General features: G+C 50.3%; 2 protein-coding genes across 2 annotated transcripts; both read left to right on the forward strand.

Moving 5' to 3' along the window:
- The first annotated feature begins 5,863 nt into the window (after positions 1 to 5,863).
- LOC124656264 lies at positions 5,864 to 7,587 on the forward strand. The gene is made up of 3 exons (XM_047195042.1): positions 5,864 to 6,676; positions 6,792 to 7,004; positions 7,169 to 7,587. Exons 1-3 carry the CDS (start codon positions 5,864 to 5,866, stop codon positions 7,394 to 7,396), a joined length of 1,254 nt encoding a protein of 417 aa, XP_047050998.1. The 3' UTR covers positions 7,397 to 7,587.
- A 1,939-nt stretch (positions 7,588 to 9,526) lies between these two features.
- LOC124656265 (conserved oligomeric Golgi complex subunit 8-like) lies at positions 9,527 to 10,609 on the forward strand. The gene is made up of 5 exons (XM_047195043.1): positions 9,527 to 9,549; positions 9,661 to 9,728; positions 9,811 to 9,865; positions 10,084 to 10,222; positions 10,332 to 10,609. Exons 1-5 carry the CDS (start codon positions 9,547 to 9,549, stop codon positions 10,607 to 10,609), a joined length of 543 nt encoding a protein of 180 aa, XP_047050999.1. The 5' UTR covers positions 9,527 to 9,546.
- Positions 10,610 to 14,793: the final 4,184 nt, after the last annotated feature.

Genomic DNA, 14,793 nt, shown 5'->3' on the forward strand with positions numbered 1-14,793 from the left:
TTTTAGTAACATGAAAATTTCTACAACCATATTTTCCTCTCTCATAATAATATCCGAGTAGCATCATGAGCAAACTCAACAATATAATTATCACATAAAACATCTTTATTCACATGCATAAAAGTATCATTACCCTCCACATAAGCATAGTCAATTTTATTGGTAATAGTGGGAGCAAATTCAACAAAGTAGCTATCATTATTATTCTCATCATCAAATATAGGAGGCATATTGTAATCATAATCAAATTTATCCTCCATAACAGGCGGTACTAAAAGACTACTATCATTATAATCATCATAAATAGGAGGCAAAGTATCATCAAAGTAAATTTTCTCCTCAATGCTTGGGGGACTAAAAAGATCATGCTCATCAGAACCAACTTCCCCAAGCTTAGAACTTTCTATATCATTAGCAACAATGGTATTCAAAGTGTTCATACTAATATGTTCCATGGGTTTTTTAATTTTCGCATCAAACCATCCATGTCTTAAATCAGGAAATAGAATAAGAAGCTCATTGTTGTCCATTATGCCAAACTAGTGTAAACAAGAAACAAAAAGATGCAATTGCGGGATCTAAAGGAAATAGCTTCGAGCACACACACAACGGCGCCGGAAAAGTACTTTACACGGGACCGGAGTATGAGAGCCTTTTACCTTTCCTCCCGACAGCGAGCGCCGAGAAAATAGCTTGATGTCTACGGGTGCTTCTATTCTTGTAGACAGGTGTTGGGCCTCCAAGAGCAGAGGTTTGTAGAACAGCGGCAAGTTTCCCTTAAGTGGATCACCCAAGGTTTATCAAACTCGGGGAGGAAGAGGTCAAAGATATCCCTCTCATGCAACCACTGCAACCACAAAGCAAGAAGTCTCTTGTGTCCCCAACACACCTAATAGGTGCACTAGTTCGGCGAAGAGATAGTGAAATACAGGTGGTATGAATATATATGAGCAGTAGTAACGGCGCCAGAAAAGTGCTTGCTGGCGTGTAGTTGATGGTGGTAATATTGCAGGAAGTAAAGATGCAGTAAAACAGTAACAAGCAGCGATAGCAGTATTTAGGAACAAGGCCTAGGATCATACTTTCACTAGTGGACACTCTCAACTTTGATCACATAGGATTACACGAACCCTCAATGCCGGAGTTAACAAGCTCCACAATATTCGATGTTCATGTTTAAATAACCTTAGAGTGCATGACAGATCAACATAACCAAACTAAGTACTAACATAGCATGCACACTGTCACCTTCACGCTACGAAAGGAGGCATAGATCACATCAATACCATCATAGCAATAGTTAACTTCATAATCTACAAGAGATCACAATCATAGCCTACGCCAAGTACTACACGATGCACACACTTGTCACCATTACACCGTGCGGGAGGAATAAACTACTTTAATAACATCACTAGAGTAGCACACGAGATAAATTGTGATACAAAACACATTGCAATCATAAAGGGATATAAATAAGCACTTCACTATGCCATTCATAACGGTGAATAAGTATTACGTGAAATATAGCCTAAGAGACCCACACGGTGCACACACTGTCACCTTTACACACGTGGGACAAGGAGTCTCCGGAGATCACATAAGTAAAACCCACTTGACTAGCATAATGACATCTAGATTACAAGCATCATCATATGAATCTCAATCATGTAAGGCAGCTCATGAGATTATTGTATTGAAGTACATAGGAGAGAGATGAACCACATAGCTACCGGTACAGCCCCGAGCCTCGATGGAGAACTACTCCCTCCTCATGGGAGACAGCAGCGTTGATGAAGATGGCGGTGGTGTCGATGGAGAAGCCTTCCGGGGGCACTTCCCCGTCCCGGCGGCGTGCCGGAACAGAGACTCCTGTCCCCCAGATCGTGGCTTCGCGATGGCGGCGGCTCTGGAAGGTTTCTCGTACCGTGGCTTTTCCGTATCGAGGTTTTAGGTCAGGGACCTTTAAATAGGCAAAGAGGCGGAGTCGGAGGGGCGACGAGGCAGTGACACACTAGGGGGGAGCCCCCCCCTAGGCCACGCCGCCCTGTCATCTGGGGGCCCAGTGGCCCCCCTCTGGCGACTCTCGGGTGTTCTGGAAGCTTCGTGGAAAAATAGGATGCTGGGCCTTGATTTCGTCCGATTCCGAGAATATTTCCTTACTAGGATTTCTGGATCCAAAAACAGCAGAAAACAGGAACTGGCCCTTCGGCATCTCGTCAATAGGTTAGTTCCGGAAAACGCATAAATATGACATATAATGTGTATAAAACATGTCGATATCATCAATAATGTGGCATGGAACATAAGAAATTATCGATACGTCGGAGACGTATCATCAACCTTCACCACCGACGTGCTCCACCTCCACCTCCACCAGCCGCACCGGCGTATGTTCCGCCGGTTGCCAACTTGCAGTGGCCGGTACCGGATTTCGTCGTGATCAACAACGACGACGACGAGCAGGCGCAGGCGTTAGTTTTTATATTTTTATTTTCCTTATTTTACAATGTAAATTATGTTTTTACGTTGAATAAATGCAAAATCGAAAAAATGTGTCATGCCGTTGGGACACTCCGACGTAAACGGACGCGCGCAGACATTTTAGGCATCTGAAATGGGTCGCCGTTAGAGCATCTCCACCGGCGGCGTCGATAGCATTTTGGGGGCCGGCATCAAAAATGGGCTCGCACCGGCGCGCCCCAAATAGCGCCGGCGCTTTTTCGAGTCCAATAGATGCGTCGGCTACCCCGTGTCTGCCCCTTCGCGAAGGGCACGAATCGGGAGCGCCGAGAACTCGCGAGACGACGGTTTTCGCGGGTGGGGGCGTCTTGTCAGCGAGAGGACAGGACGGTTCGCATCGGCCGCGACGCAGGAAGGTTGATCATCGGCGTTTAATGGTCTCCCGCACGGAAATCAAGGCAGCGACGAGGGCGGCGACTGGTCACACAGTGTCCACCCGCGTACATCGCCGTAAATGCGGGTAGTTGGCACCCCTATTAGTACGTACGCCGTCCACCGCCGCGCTGTCCTCTCTCGTCTCCACCACCGCTGTCGCGCCATTCTCTCCTCTCCACCTTAAAAATACTGCCAGCTCCGCATGACGTACTCCATGCTTGGCCTCAACGGCCGCGCGCTACCTGCGGCACCTCAACCACCACCGCAGCCGCTGCAGCCAGACGTCGATTACAACTCTGACGACTCAGCTGATCCATGGTTCGCCGGTGTGGGACGAGGCCTACATCGCAGACGCATACGCTGAGGCGGTGGAGGAGGCGGCGCATTACGGCGAGCAGCCGCAGGCCCCCGCCGACTCGGAGTAGGCCGCGATCCTGACGTCGTTGAACGCGCAGCGCTTCCGGAGGTTGAAGGAGGAGGAGCGGGAGTTCTTCAACAACGCGAACCTCGATCACACCATCGAGATCTCGCGCAAGCGAGCTGCCACAGAGGAGGCAGGACGCCTCCTCATGGCGGCGGAGCGACAAAAGCTCATTGAGGTGAACGCTCATCGCTACGCTGAGGCGTTCGCCCGCGAGCAAGCGAGGCTTGCCTAGAACGAGGCGTCTTGGCAGCGGCTGGCAGCGATGGGACAATGCTGCCAGCAAGCTGTTGCGACACCGGCCGCCATGCTCCACCGCTAGATGCGCGAAGCAAGGGCGGAGAGGTGGGCACGAACACATGCGTCAAAGGGGAAGAACGACGATGAGGTAGGCCCGTCGCACGCCCCAACCGACGCCCAGTAGAATTGGTTAAATTTAAGTTTTATTTAAATTTAAATTCGAGTAACTTTTGTATAAATTTTGGTTTTTGAATGTCAATTCAAATTTAAATTTTCTATTTAGGATGCCGTATGGGACATCGGTATGAAAACAGCACCCCAAATAGCTATTTAGGATGCGGTATGGGTCATCGGTACGGGAACATCAGGGCATCTCCAGCGGCGCGACGCAAATGGACGCTGAGCGACCGTTTGTGTCCGCCTTGACCGAAAATGCATCGTGCACCACCTCCAGCGGCGCGACGCAAAGTGACCAGGCCGTCCGCGGAGACGCAAACCTGGCCCAAATATGCGCCAGGTTCGCGTCTCGGCGGACGCTGCGCGGACGCGCAAAGTGTCCGCTCGCGTCTCCACCGGGCCCGCCTGGCAGCGAGTCTGCACCGAGGGCACCGCTTCGGCGGTTAGCGCTTCCGTGTCTGCGTCGCAGGCTTCGCCATCAATGGCGCGACTGCCTGTTTTGCGCGCGCACCGGGGGCGGCGGCTGGGCTTTTGCGCCGCCTTCAATGGCATCGTATCCCGCGCGCGGCACCGGCCGCGTCGCTCCTTCACCCACACCACACCTCCACTCGCACCACCTCCGCCGCAGCGCCATGGGGAAGAAAAACGACTTCGAGGCCTCCGGCAGCGGCACCAAGAAGATCCCGCTCCCCGTCACGGTGGGGAGCACGGCAAATGGATGCCGTGCAACGACGCCTGGTCCGGTGTGCAGCTGCCTGGCGGCTGGCGGCTCAGCTGCCGCCGGGTGCCCATCCCTCCAGTACCTGCGCGTGAGCCTGATCGGACGGCGGAGATCCTGCGCAGGAGGCGGTATCTGCCGGCGGACCTCCGCGACGATCCGGCGTACGCCATCGACTCGGAGCTTTGGCGTACGTACCTGTCCACGGAGAAGGACAGGAGACGAAGGGCAGGCTTCATGGGCGACAGGGATTACCCCTTCGGCCCTGCACCGCCGGCTCGTCGTCAGCAGGCGTCGACGCGTCGTCAGCAGGCGCGGACGCGACGTCAGCAGACGCAGCACAACGACGCCGATGACGACGACGAAGCCTACGCCGTGTACGACGACGACTACGTCGAGGCACTCGCGTACCATAGCGAGGAGGTGAGGGACGACAGCGACGACTACGTCGCTGTCGTCTTCCACGAATGGCAGCAGGCCATGGCGGAGGGCCGGAACTTCGACTTCCCGGACAACATGACGGACGACGAGATGGCGAAGGTCGCTGTCCTCGTCTCCGAGTACGTCGCGCTTGTGCAGCCGCCGATGCCCCGCTACGCCACCGCCGTCATGCCGCCGGGCCTGTCGGCGGATGAAGCACTTCGACAGACGCTCCTGGAGTCGGCGGCGCCTCCGCCACCGCTGCCACAGCCGCAGCACTGGGCGCCTCAACCGCCGCCACAGCCGCAGGCCTAGGCGCCTCCACCGCCGCCGCAGCCGCAGCACTGGGCGCCTCCACCGCCGGCACAGCCGCAGTACTGGGCGCCTCCACCGCCACCCCAGCCGCAGTACTGGGCGCCTCCACCGCCGCCACAACCGCAACCTCCTCAACCTCGAGCACAGGCGGCAGCGCGCCCGGCGTACGCTCCCCCGGATGGTAACTGGCCTTGGGTCATACCGGAGCTCATCGTGCTCGACAGCGACGAGGAGCAGCACAGCGACGAGGAGCAGTAGGCGTTTAGGTTTATTTTTTATGTTTTAAGTATGTAAATTATGTTTCATGTTTAAAAAAAATGATTCGTCCTAAAAAAATGCATCGTGCCGCTGGAGTCACCCCTAATGCAAACGGACGCGCGGTCGATTTCGACCAAAAGATCGACGCAAATGGACACGCGCGGACGCTAAAATGCGGTGCCGCTGGACATGCCCTCGTCCCCAAATAGAGAGAACGCTCTGCCGGCGCCTATTTATGGCCGGCCGGTGGAGATGCTCTTAGCCCCCACTCACCTCCGCCGACGAAGCGGCGGCGCGCCGAGCCCGACCACTCCACTCCGCCTCTACCTTCTTCCTCCTCTCAAGCTCCTCCAATGGCCGGGACCGCTCGCACTGACGCCGATCCGGACATTTCCCCACAGGAGGCCCCAGGATCGATGGAGCGCCTCCAGCGGGTCCGCGCGAACCTCCGCCTCCCCTACCGGCCCTTCGCGGCCCCGTCCGCCGCGCACGACCGCGGCCTGCACGCCCTCCGCCTCCTCGCCTTCGTCCGCCTCGACCTCTGCGTCTCCGGCGCCGCGCGACCCGACCTAGTCGCCGAGCTCGTCGCCAACTACAAGTGTACACCCGGCTGCAACGGGGGACGCAGCTCCGTCCGCGGCAAAGAAATCGAGGTCTCCCTCGATGCGTTCGCCGAGGCGCTCTGCCTGCCGAGAAGGCCTACTTTCCGTCCCCCGGCCGGCGTGGATCCTGCCGCCGTGGCCTTGGCCGCCCAAGAGTTCCGACAGGTGTACTTCCCGGCGCCGACGAAACACCGGGGCCTGCTGGTGGATGCGGCGTTGGGGGCTGTGAAGGATGGCAGGGTGCATGAGATCGACTGGAAGGTGCTCATCTGGGACCAAGTGATGGAGGAGATGGAGCATCTCACTGAGAAGAACATCGCCACTGCCGACGCCGACAGGCTGAGCTACTACGGCTTGTATCTGCAGAGGCTCATCTGGGCCCAGAGGCCGGAGCTCTTTCGGCTACCACCCAAGAAGATCGATGCCACACTCGACATGGCATCTAAGATGGACATTGTGCCGTATAAAATGATTGAAGCCACGCCCGAGCAGCTTGACGCGGGACGAAAACAGCCAGGCGAGAAAGACGACGACATGGAAGCAATGAAGTCGCTCAACCAGACGTTGCTTACAAAGGAAAGAAACAGCAATGACGAGTTGCAACAAGCTCGGAAGGCGTTCATAGAGGTAAAGTGAGGAACCAACCAATGCCGGCTTTAATTGTGGATGCATGCATTTGATACTTCTATACGATATTTTTGTCTTCAATTTTACTTGCGATGGATCTGCTGCATTTTGGCAGGCTTTGCAGAAATCCACAAATGTTCGGTCACATATAGTTGTCAAAAGGATGGGCGAGATAGACCCTAGAGCGTTTGCGAATGCGTACAGAGCAAGTGCACCAGATGAAGATGCGCAGTTAAACTCTGCTCTTCTTTGTTCTAAATGGCAAGCAGAAATTGCAAACCCACAGTGGCATCCTTTTAGGATAGTCACGATGGATGGTAAACCGGAGGTATTGTAGAAACTCTCTATTACTGCTCCTAGTATCCATGCTCTCTTAGCTGATAGGATTAAGTCATTAATTTCTGGAAAATTACTAACATGCTCTAAAAGCCTCTAATACAAAACTTCCAGAATTCCACCTGAACATGCGTACCTTCTTTCCCTCTTATTTAGGAAATTCTCTTGGAGGAGGATGAGAAGCTCTGCAAGTTAAAAGAAGAGCACGGTGAAGAAATCTACGCCTTGGTAACCAAGGCGCTGCTTGAGATCAACGAGTACAACCCCAGCGGACGCTATCCCGTGCCAGAGCTGTGGAACAATAAGGACGGCAGGAAAGCGAAGCTGGTGGATGTTGTCCAGTTCGTCCTGAAACAATGGCAGTCTCGCAAGAGGAAGCGTTGATCTGCAGTCTTGAGGCGTGTCCTGCTTTTGCTTTCACAAAACCTGTAGATGTGATCGGTAGTGCCACTGGATTAGTTAAGAGTTCTAGTGGTTAACTGGTTCTTGATGATCATGCGCGGAACTACATTACTGAGCCGTGATCGCCTTTTGTTTCCTAGCTACCCAGAGTTTAGCTAGATGCTCCTGTTGTATAGCCTTGGCATGGGATGCTGGTACTAATCTAACATATGAGTATGTCATAATACACTACTATATCAAATCAGTGTCTCCTAAAACGTTTTAGACACTGTAGATCCTCTATTTTCTACCAACTGGTTAGCCATGTGTGTACTTATCTCATGCGGACTGGTCAAATTTTCCATTTAGGTCTCTATTTTTAGTCGATCTAAGGTTTCAGGTTTACCGGCTACTAGCTATTCTCCCGCATGGGTTGTGGATTTAATTTACTTGCCAAATGATTAGCTATTCTTCTGTATGGGTTGTGGATTTAATTTACTTGCCAACTGATTAAGAATCCACGTTTCCATCTTTCTATCTTCAGCTAACTGATTAAGAATCCACAATCTGCTTTACATCCCCGTGTGTGGTACCAGCACCGCATTACATCCCTCTAGTAGAGCATCTCCATCGCCTCCCGCAACAAAGTCAAACTGCACCGTATAGTAGCTATTTGCCTCTAAATTCACTATAGAAGCATAATAAATTATAAAAAAAACATAAATTGATCAAATGCTCAAAATTTATTACATAAGTTTATTGTCCACGTAATCAATGACAAAGTATTATTCAAATAAAATGTAAAAACGATACAAATGCTTTAGGCTTCAGGATTTTCTTCATCATTGTTGTTTGCAGCATTGTTGCCTACATGCTGCTACATGTGCTCGACCAAATCAGCCCGCAGCTGGTTGTGTAGAGCTAGATCCCAAATTTCATGGGGCGCATGGAGGATATCCTGAAATGATGTCGGACCACCTTGAGGAGTAACCAACTCTCCCTGGCCATCCCACTCATTATCAAAGAGTGAATCATCCCACTCTACCTCAACAATCATGTTATGCATGATTACACAAGCGGTCATCACCTCCCACAGAGTTTGCACACTCCAGGCTTTGGCAGGGTGTCTGATGACAGCCCAACGAGCTTGGAGGATGCCAAACGCCCGCTCGACATCTTTCCGGGCTACCTCATGCTCTTTGGCAAACCTTGCCTCCTGCTCTGAGTTGGGTTGTCGGATTCTCTTCACGAGTGTAGCCCAAGGTGGTTAGATACCATCAACAAGGTAGTACCCCTTGGTGTAGTGGTGGCCATTGATCTCAAAATCCACATCAGGGGACTGACCGTACGCCAGCCTATCAAACACCGGAGAACGTTGCAGCACATTGATATCATTGTGTGAGCCAGCTATTCCAAAGAATGAGTGCCAAATCCATGTGTCATGTGAAGCAACAACTTCAAGAATCACTGTGCACCCCTCAGAATGGCCGTTGTATGCCCCTGCCAACCAAAGGGGCAGTTCTTCCACTCCCAGTGCATGCAGTCTATGCTGCCAAGCATCCCAGGAAACCCCCTGGAAGCGTTGATTGACAACAGACGAGTTGTGTCCTCTGCAGCAGGTTGCCGGAGATACTGTTCTCCGAACGAACCGATCACTACTCTGCAGAACCTGTACATCGCTTCCAAGCAGGTGGACTCACTCATGCGCGTGTACTCATGTACGAAATCACCGGCAACACCATATGCGAGCATCCTAATCGTTGATGTGCATTTCCGGCAACACCATGATTGAGGTACACTCTCTTGAACGCTTTACTAGAGAAGATATTCCGTATTCAAAACCTCCTGCTCAATGCTTAGATGAGTTTGATAATTATATTGTTAAGCAAGAAAATTTTAATATGAGAGTAGAGAATCATTTAATGGAAAACTCTCGAGCTATTAGTGAATTGCATGGTATTGTGGAGAGAACCTCCAATGATGTTAAGATACTTGTTAAACATTTTCATATGGTTCAAACCCAAATTGATCAACTCACTAAAGTGCAAAATGACTTGTTAAAAAATAATTCTAAAGAAAAACATGCTTATGAAGTAACAACTAGAGGCGGTGTTTCTACCCAGGATCCTCTGTCAAACATTCTTGAACAGTGCATGGTGAGTATCTAACTTCGCTTGTTTTGTTGCTGAGTAACAGTTCATAGTACAAGTTTTATTACCAACAGTTCGGATACTTTTTTAATTTCTTATCACTGGATCATCTCGCAGTATTGTGCAATGGGTCTTGGCTTGGTTGGACTGGATTTCCGTGGTCTGCTTCCACCAATTTTCGAAAAGTAATTGGTATTTAATTATTAGAATATATGTTGTCTTTGCTGGAAAGGGTTTGTGTTTGCTGACGTTATCTGCTTCTTGCAGTGCGGTTTTGAATTTGTTCTCCAAGAATATGGGTACGGCAGTTGAGAATTTTCAGGTAAGCATTTGTATACTATGTGTTTTAACTGTTGTGGCTATGCTATTTCGTTCTTCTCTAGATATCCATAGCATGAATTCATATCAGAAGGTCTTTGGTACTTTACTGAGTGGTTTGCTCTTTCGCATTATACTCTGCAATTCTCTAGATTCTTTCTCCTGGAAATATTAGTGTAGCATCATAATTGATGCCACTATAATATTTTCTAATCATGCTAGGTTGTCTTGGATTCACATCGTTGGGTTCCAATGCCATCCATTGGCTTTGTCACAAATGGAGTTGTAGATGATACTTCTGATGATGTGACACCACCTTCTGTTTTAATGGAGCATCCACCTCTTGCAGTGTTTGTTAATGGTAGGTTTTACTTGTTTCAGGAATTAACTTGTATTCATCATGTGTTGACTCGAATGGTGCTAGTGAGCATACAAGTTGACATGTTCTTGTTTCAAACTCTTGGATGCAGGTGTTTCGGCAGCAATGAATGAGCTAAAATCATGTGCACCGTTGAGCTTGAAGCATGTCCTTGCTCAGGATGAGAAGCTCTGCAAGTTAAAAGAAGAGCATGGTGAAGAAATCTACGCCTTGGTAACCAAGGCGCTGCTTGAGATCAACAATTACAACCCCAGCGGACGCTATCCCGTGCCAGAGCTGTGGAACAATAAGGACGGCAGGAAAGCGAAGCTGGTGGATGTTGTCCAGTTCGTCCTGAAACAATGGCAGTCTCGCAAGAGGAAGCGTTGATCTGCAGTCTTGAGGCGTGTCCTGCTTTTGCTTTCACAAAACCTGTAGATGTGATCGGTAGTGCCACTGGATTAGTTAAGAGTTCTAGTGGTTAACTGGTTCTTGATGATCATGCGCGGAACTACATTACTGAGCCGTGATCGCCTTTTGTTTCCTAGCTACCCAGAGTTTAGCTAGATGCTCCTGTCGTATAGCCTTGGCATGGGATGCTGGCACTAATCTAACATATGAGTATGTCATAATAATACACTATTAATCAAATTAGTGTCTCCTAAAACGTTTTGGACACTGTAGATCCTCTATTTTCTACCAACTGGTTAGCCACGTGTGTACTTATCTCATGCGGACTGGACAGATTTTCCATTTAGGTCTCTATTTTTACCATTTAGGTCTCTATTTTTAGTCAATCTAAGGTTTCAGGTTTACCGGCTACTAGCTTTTTTTTTTTTTGAGAACTCAACATTTTATTGATCAAAGGATATCATTACAAAGTATATACCGGATACATTCCGGAGCAACATAAAATCTAACAAAACCAGTGAGTTCAGAACGCTTTGCTAACACATGTGCTGATTCATTTAGCTTACAAGGAACATGCAAGAAAGAACATGAATTAAAGAGAGTAGCTTCCTTCTTGATGTCCTGGATGACCGCTCCCAGGATAGAACGATCTTGGGATGGATTGTTGATGCGCTGCACCATGGAAAGGCAATCGGAGGCTAAGATGATCTTGCTAAAACCTTCCTCCCGAGTGAAAGACAATGCACGCTTGACGGCCAGTGCTTCTGCTAGTTCTGGCGACGTGACCTCAGAAATCTGCTCGCTGCAAGCAAACAGGCAATTACCGTTGTGGTTTCTGATCACGACGCCAACTCCCATTCGGTTGGAGGCTTTAAACATAGCTGCATCAACGTTGATCCAAACCGTTCCTATCGGCGGTGGAGTCCATTTGACCATGGAAGAGCTGGACTCACATCTGTGGTTAGGAACAGGTTTACGGAGATGCAGATCGATCATATCAACATATACCTTAATTTGTTCAGCAAGAGAACATGGGTGCTTCATAGGCTCTCCATTACGCACACCATTTCTTGCTTCCCATAAGTGCCAGAAGGCAACTGCTAGCACAGTCAGTTGCTGAGATGAAGATCTCGACATGAAATCAAATAGCCATCCCTTTTGGCTTAAGTGGTTACTTCTGCCCAGCTTGAATGCATAGTGACTTTTCAGGACAGACCAAACCTCGCATGCAAACTGACAGAACAACATCGTGTGGGTAGCATCCTCATCCCGATGACAGTATACACAAACGTCAACCGCCGGGATATTTCGACGCTGTAGTTGCTGACCTGAAGGGAGGCAGTCGTGGGCAAATCGCCAAAGAGTTATTTTCATCTTCCCCGGGGCAGTGAACGCCCATAGCTTCTTCCACGAGCTATTCTCCCGCATGGGTTGTGGATTTAATTTACTTGCCAACTGATTAAGAATACACGTTTCCATCTTTCTATCTTCAGCCAACTGATTTAGATTCCACGGTCTGCTTTAGGGCATGCCCAATGCACTGCCCTAGAGGTGCTGCTTCACACATTTAGCTAGGTTCGGGTGGTCCAAAGTAGGTTCGGATAAGGAGGCAGCCTCCTCTTCAAGAAGTGGGATCGTCAATCCTAAAAGCATGCTTTTTGGAGAGAGAAAGAGATACATAATGTCATATTTGTGGGGTCCCTTCTCTCTTTTTCCTGACTAAATTTGTAGCTTCCATTGGAGAGATAAAATTCATCATGTTGCTTCTTACAACTTTTTTACATGAAGCAGCTAGTTGTGTATGCCACCATTGCTCATGCCCTACTCTAGTAGAGCATCTCCATCGCCTCCTGCGACAAAGTCAAACTGGGCCATCGCTTTAACGACAAAGTCACAACCATTGTACCGGTTCCCCTTTCTCTTCCTCCACCCCGGAAACTCCTTTTTCCTTGAGAGTCTGCTGTCGGCCACCTGACGTCCTCCCCACCGGCGCTGCCGGCCGGAGATGGACTAGGGAAGGCACCGCAGATAGGGTTGTACATAATAGATGTAGATCTAGGTTGCTTTGGCGAGTTGCCAGTCGTTGGCGTTATGCCGGTAGGCGGTGGCTGCTGGATCTTGCGGCCGGGATCTGGTGCCCTCTGATGGTTCTCCTGCTCGTCGTGGTGCTCCGGTGGGCGGAGCCGAAGTCGACGGAAAGGGGGCCTGGAGTCTCCGCAAATAAAAGGCCTTTATCTCGCATTCGTTGCGGGTGCTCTTGATCCGGAGATTTCTTTCTCTCGCTCGTGGTGAGCTCGAGTTGGACAATCTGCAATTTCAAGATTGCTTCGTGGCGGATTTGCATCCGGGGAGTATTGAAGCTGCATCCGGGAGTTCATCCGCGCCGCATCCGAGCTTGTTGTCGCCGCGGATGGTCGTAGGGCGACTGCTCCCACCATGCTCGTCGGCATCGGTTCTTTCCGGCCGGCGGACGATGGCGTTGTTCAACCTCCAGGCTGATTTGCCAACAAGGAGGCTCTTCTGCTTCACCATAGTTTGCTTCCGCCGGCTCATCCCAAGTGGTTCCGTCCTCGGTGATGTTTCGGTTGACTATGGTGAGAAGCTCTGGCGAGGTGGAGAAGAAGCAGGACCCGATTGCGTTTTTCAGTCTTTATCTAGGGTTCAAAATGCAAAAAGTGTGGGGTTTGTTGTAATTTCCTTTATCTTGTTGTACCCTGATGTAAAGTGTATCTCCACTGCTGATAAATGAAGCTTCTAGGCCCTCTTGGGCCTATCCCTGTTCAAAAAAAAAAGAGAACTAGCAACCAACTTGCCATCGATGCCGATCTGAACCAGCCACACGCCAAAATGGGCCAGAATGAGCAGATCATCATCCCAAGACAAAACTACCAGGTACAAAGAATGCATAGCTCCAAACTGCACGGTTAGGTCCGCAACCGGCAGTTCAACCTGGTATTTGAAGGTCCATACCTCGCTGTCATAGTCCCGCATCATCGAGATATCAATGGTTGTGACTTTGTCGTTAAAGCTGGCCACGCCGAGCATTCTAGTAATCTCAAACAAGTCAGCGGCGCCAGGAACAGCCGGAGCGCGCATCTGCCTAAACAACTCGGCCATGGTGTCAAACATGAAACACCATTATCAAAAAAGAACTGTGGGGCAAAAGCTTTGCCCCAACCATTTATTAAGAAGGAAGTGCCCGGTTTATTAATGGAAGAAACCGGGTGAAAACCATACAACAAACACCAACAACATGAGGCAACACAACCACAAAGGGCAACACCTAAGACCAGCAACTCACGAAGCGACAACCCCACTCTAGCTAAGCAACCGCAGAATGACGACTACCCTAGGACCACGCAGCTGCGTTAAGCAGTCGCGGGCGCCTTACCAATGGCGCCACCCTTCTTGCCTATGCTCCTAAGAGCCTTTTTCACCTTTTTGATTTTGCCGGTAGAAGCCTCCTCAGCTATGAGGCAAGCAATCGCCTCGCCAGATCCGGGGCTAGCTGCCTCCAAGCAAGCGAGCAAGCCACTAAGCTTTTTCACGAAGACCGCCCGATCAATACTTGCCAACATAGCTTCACGGTCGAAGAGGGCAACCGGATGGACGGACCTCCACTATCCACGAAGAGGGCAACTCGCGAGGACTCGGACGCGGATGGGGATGGCGCGATGTCCACCGCCAAAGGCTCCAAATGGCCTAGCTCAACTGGAAGCACCACAGATGATTTCCCACAATGATCCTGCAACTCAGGCAAGATCTCAACTGGAGCCACAACCTCGGTGGAGACAACCATCGTAAGGACAGACGACGATGTATGTAGAGCACGGGGAGAAAATTCTCCAAAGCAGCACTCGAACCCCTCATCAACAGAACCAGTCTGTATCTCAGGTGGTAGAGGCACAACCGACGCAACCTGAAGCTTGGCAAGAGCATCCTGAACCTCAGAGCGAAGCAACTCAAACTTCTGAAGGACCTCCATGCGTAGCAGGGCAAACTGGGACTCCACAGAAGAGATTGAATCCTTGCAACACGGCTGCACCACAGGATGCAACGACGAGTGGCCCAAAACCCCAGCCCAACTCAGAGGCGACGAGGGGCGACGAGGCTGAGCGGACGGAGAGCGACTCCGCTGGCAAGGAGCACGAGCGACCGGAGAA

Source organism: Lolium rigidum, chromosome 5 (genome assembly GCF_022539505.1).
Source record: "Lolium rigidum isolate FL_2022 chromosome 5, APGP_CSIRO_Lrig_0.1, whole genome shotgun sequence".
NCBI classification, from domain to species: Eukaryota; Viridiplantae; Streptophyta; class Magnoliopsida; order Poales; family Poaceae; genus Lolium; species Lolium rigidum.

Excerpts from the sequence above, each read along its gene's own strand:
- LOC124656264 (XM_047195042.1), top strand. The coding sequence starts at position 5,864 with ATGGAGCGCCTCCAGCGGGTCCGCGCGAACCTCCGCCTCCCCTACCGG. Across the intron at positions 6,677-6,791 it reads CTCGGAAGGCGTTCATAGAG|GCTTTGCAGAAATCCACAAA; the intron begins GTAAAGTGAGGA and ends GCATTTTGGCAG. Across the intron at positions 7,005-7,168 it reads CGATGGATGGTAAACCGGAG|GAAATTCTCTTGGAGGAGGA; the intron begins GTATTGTAGAAA and ends CCTCTTATTTAG.
- LOC124656265 (XM_047195043.1), top strand. Across the intron at positions 9,866-10,083 it reads CGGCAGTTGAGAATTTTCAG|GTTGTCTTGGATTCACATCG; the intron begins GTAAGCATTTGT and ends TAATCATGCTAG. Across the intron at positions 10,223-10,331 it reads TCTTGCAGTGTTTGTTAATG|GTGTTTCGGCAGCAATGAAT; the intron begins GTAGGTTTTACT and ends TCTTGGATGCAG.